At 44.9% G+C, this 2,579-nt stretch overlaps 1 protein-coding gene across 1 annotated transcript; it reads left to right on the top strand.

Moving 5' to 3' along the window:
- The first annotated feature begins 346 nt into the window (after positions 1-346).
- On the top strand, positions 347-1,285 carry LOC105996015 (olfactory receptor 142-like). The gene has a single exon (XM_013029953.1). It carries the CDS (start codon positions 347-349, stop codon positions 1,283-1,285), a length of 939 nt encoding a protein of 312 aa, XP_012885407.1.
- Positions 1,286-2,579: the final 1,294 nt, after the last annotated feature.

The raw sequence follows: 2,579 nt of genomic DNA, 5'->3' as shown, positions 1-2,579 counted from the left end.
AACTATTGTTTTCAGTATCATTTATCTGAAATAAAATTTTATAAACAAGAACCAGTATAAATTCTATAAATGGGTTGGTTCTAATTCCGGGTGGCGGGTAAATTCACAGCTTCTGTGAGTCTCTGTTTCCTCATTTGTATTTTGGGGAATCGTGATGTTTTCATGAGGTTACCTGACCATTACTTCCCATGAAATGGGATATCAAACACCAAATAAATAAAATACTCACTCTATGAGCCTGTCAATAAACCAGTCAGGTAACATGCATCAAGGGGCTAGTGCGAAATGAAAGATCAGTGTTGCCTGTTTGATTTGTCTCAGGGCTATTCCAGAGATCCATCTCCGAATGGAACCCAGAGCCACTGTAAATAACGTGACTGAGCTCATTTTCACCGGCCTCTTCCAGGATCCAGAGGTGCAGAGAGTGTGCTTTGTGTTCTTCCTCTGCGTGTACCTGGCCACAGTGCTGGGCAATGGCGTCATTGTCCTGACGTTCAGCTTCAGCAAGAGTCTCTGTTCCCCCATGTACTTCTTCCTCAGCTACCTGTCCATGGTGGAGATCTGTTACTCCTCTTCTGTCGTCCCTAAATTTATCAGTGACTTCCTTGCCAAGATCAAAACCATCTCCATGAAGGGCTGTCTGGCTCAGATATTCTTCCTCCACTTCTTTGCTGTGGCTGAGAACCTGTTGCTGGTTGTGATGGCCTTCGATCGCTATGTGGCCATCTGCAGACCTCTTCATTACATGAACATCATGAGCCGTCCACTGTGCCACCTGCTGGTGGCTGGTTCTTGGCTGGGGGGCTTTGTCCACTCTATAATTCAGATTTTCATCACCCTTCCCCTGCCCTTCTGTGGTCCCAATGTGATTGACCACTACTTCTGTGACCTGCATCCTTTATTCAAGCTGGCCTGCACCGACACCTTTGTGGAGGGAGTGATTGTCTTAGTCAACAGTGGGTTAATCTCCATCCTCTCCCTCCTCATCTTGGTGTCCTCCTACGTGGTCATCCTGGTCCATCTGAGGAAGCATTCTGCAGAGGGGAGGCGCAAGGCCCTGTCCACCTGCGCCTCTCACGTCACCGTGGTGGTCTTGTTCTTTGTGCCCGCCACCTTCATCTACATGAGGCCTGACTCCAACTTCACTGGGGACAAACTGGTGGCCGTGTTCTACACTGTCATCACCCCCATGCTGAACCCCATCATCTACACACTCAGAAACGCCGAGGTGATAAATGCCATTGGGAAGTTGTGGTGCAAAAAGGGCAGAGGTGTGGGAAAGTGATGTTGATGGAGATCTGATTGTTGTGTGTTCTTTGCTTTTTCTGGGGTGGGATTTGCACCAGTGGTAGCAACAGATGTAAGGACTTGATGACACTCTGGCTGTGATTCTCTTTAGTGTCAGCACTCTTGGGTATTCTGGTCTATTCTTCCAAGGACTGGGGTTGATATTCTCATTTGACCTTATGGAACTTGATTAGTCAAGGATGCCCACAATAGCATAGATTTGGGCAACCAGAAGAAGGTCCCTACCAAGTGCACGTGGCAAGGAGTGTTTGGAAAATGTTTTAAATGTTAAGAATTCCTTTGTCCTTCTCTGTTTCATTCTCTCCATAGTAATTTTACATACATGTGGGTTGTAGTGGGACAATTCAAGACATGTTAAATGTTCAATGAACACATCAGGATAATTGGTATAGATTACCACACAGAGATTATTCATTGTCTGTGTTGGGAGCATTTGAAATTCTCTGTACTCTCTATTTTGACATTTCATTAATTGTCGTCACCTACAGTTAATTGATTGTGCTACTCAGTATTAGGAGTTATTTCTGCATCCACCTGCTTCCCTCTACAGAAAACATTCTATCACACGTTTGTGGGATAAATTGATTTTGCTATCCCTCTCCCTACTTCCTTCCTCCTCCTTTTCCTTTCCTTGTTATCTTCCCCCTTATTTGTCTCCTCTTTGTTTAACATTCCTCAGGATAACAATTTCTACTTAATTATCAAAGGAACCAACCAGATGAATTATCTTCAAACATTTGGTGATAAAAGGTATCAATCTAATTTTCTCCTTCAGTGGGAACAGTGTGTTCTCCACTATCCCCTCCCCCAATCTTTCCTGTTTTCCTCTCCCCTTTCCTAAAAACGACCACAGGTTTCATCATTCCGTTTTCACAATTGTAAATAAAGTTCTTCAAGCATATTCACCCTCCCTCCCCCGCTGATACCCATCTCTCAACAGTGTCTGCTTTGCTTTCCTGTCGCTTTTTGTTAGTGTACATGAGTTGTACTAAGGAGTTTCATTGTAGTCTTTTGCATATGAGCATATATTATATCTTAATCAGAATAATGCCATCTATTGCTTTCTCTTTCTTCAATACCATGCTGAGGAGGAGAGGGGGGGAGAGAGAGAGGGAGAGGTAGAGGGAGAGAGAGGGAGAGGGAGGGAGAGAGAGAAAAAGAGGGAGAGAGAAAGAGAGGGAGAGTAGGAGAAAGAGAGGGAGAGAAAGAGAGAGGGAGAGAGAGAGGGAGAGAGGGAAAGAGAGGGAGAGAGGGAGAGAGGGAGAGAGAGG

This window comes from Dipodomys ordii, unplaced genomic scaffold (genome assembly GCF_000151885.1).
Source record: "Dipodomys ordii isolate 6190 unplaced genomic scaffold, Dord_2.0 Scaffold125, whole genome shotgun sequence".
In the NCBI taxonomy this organism is placed as follows: Eukaryota; Metazoa; Chordata; class Mammalia; order Rodentia; family Heteromyidae; genus Dipodomys; species Dipodomys ordii.
This window is presented reverse-complemented; position numbering and strand designations above follow the sequence as displayed.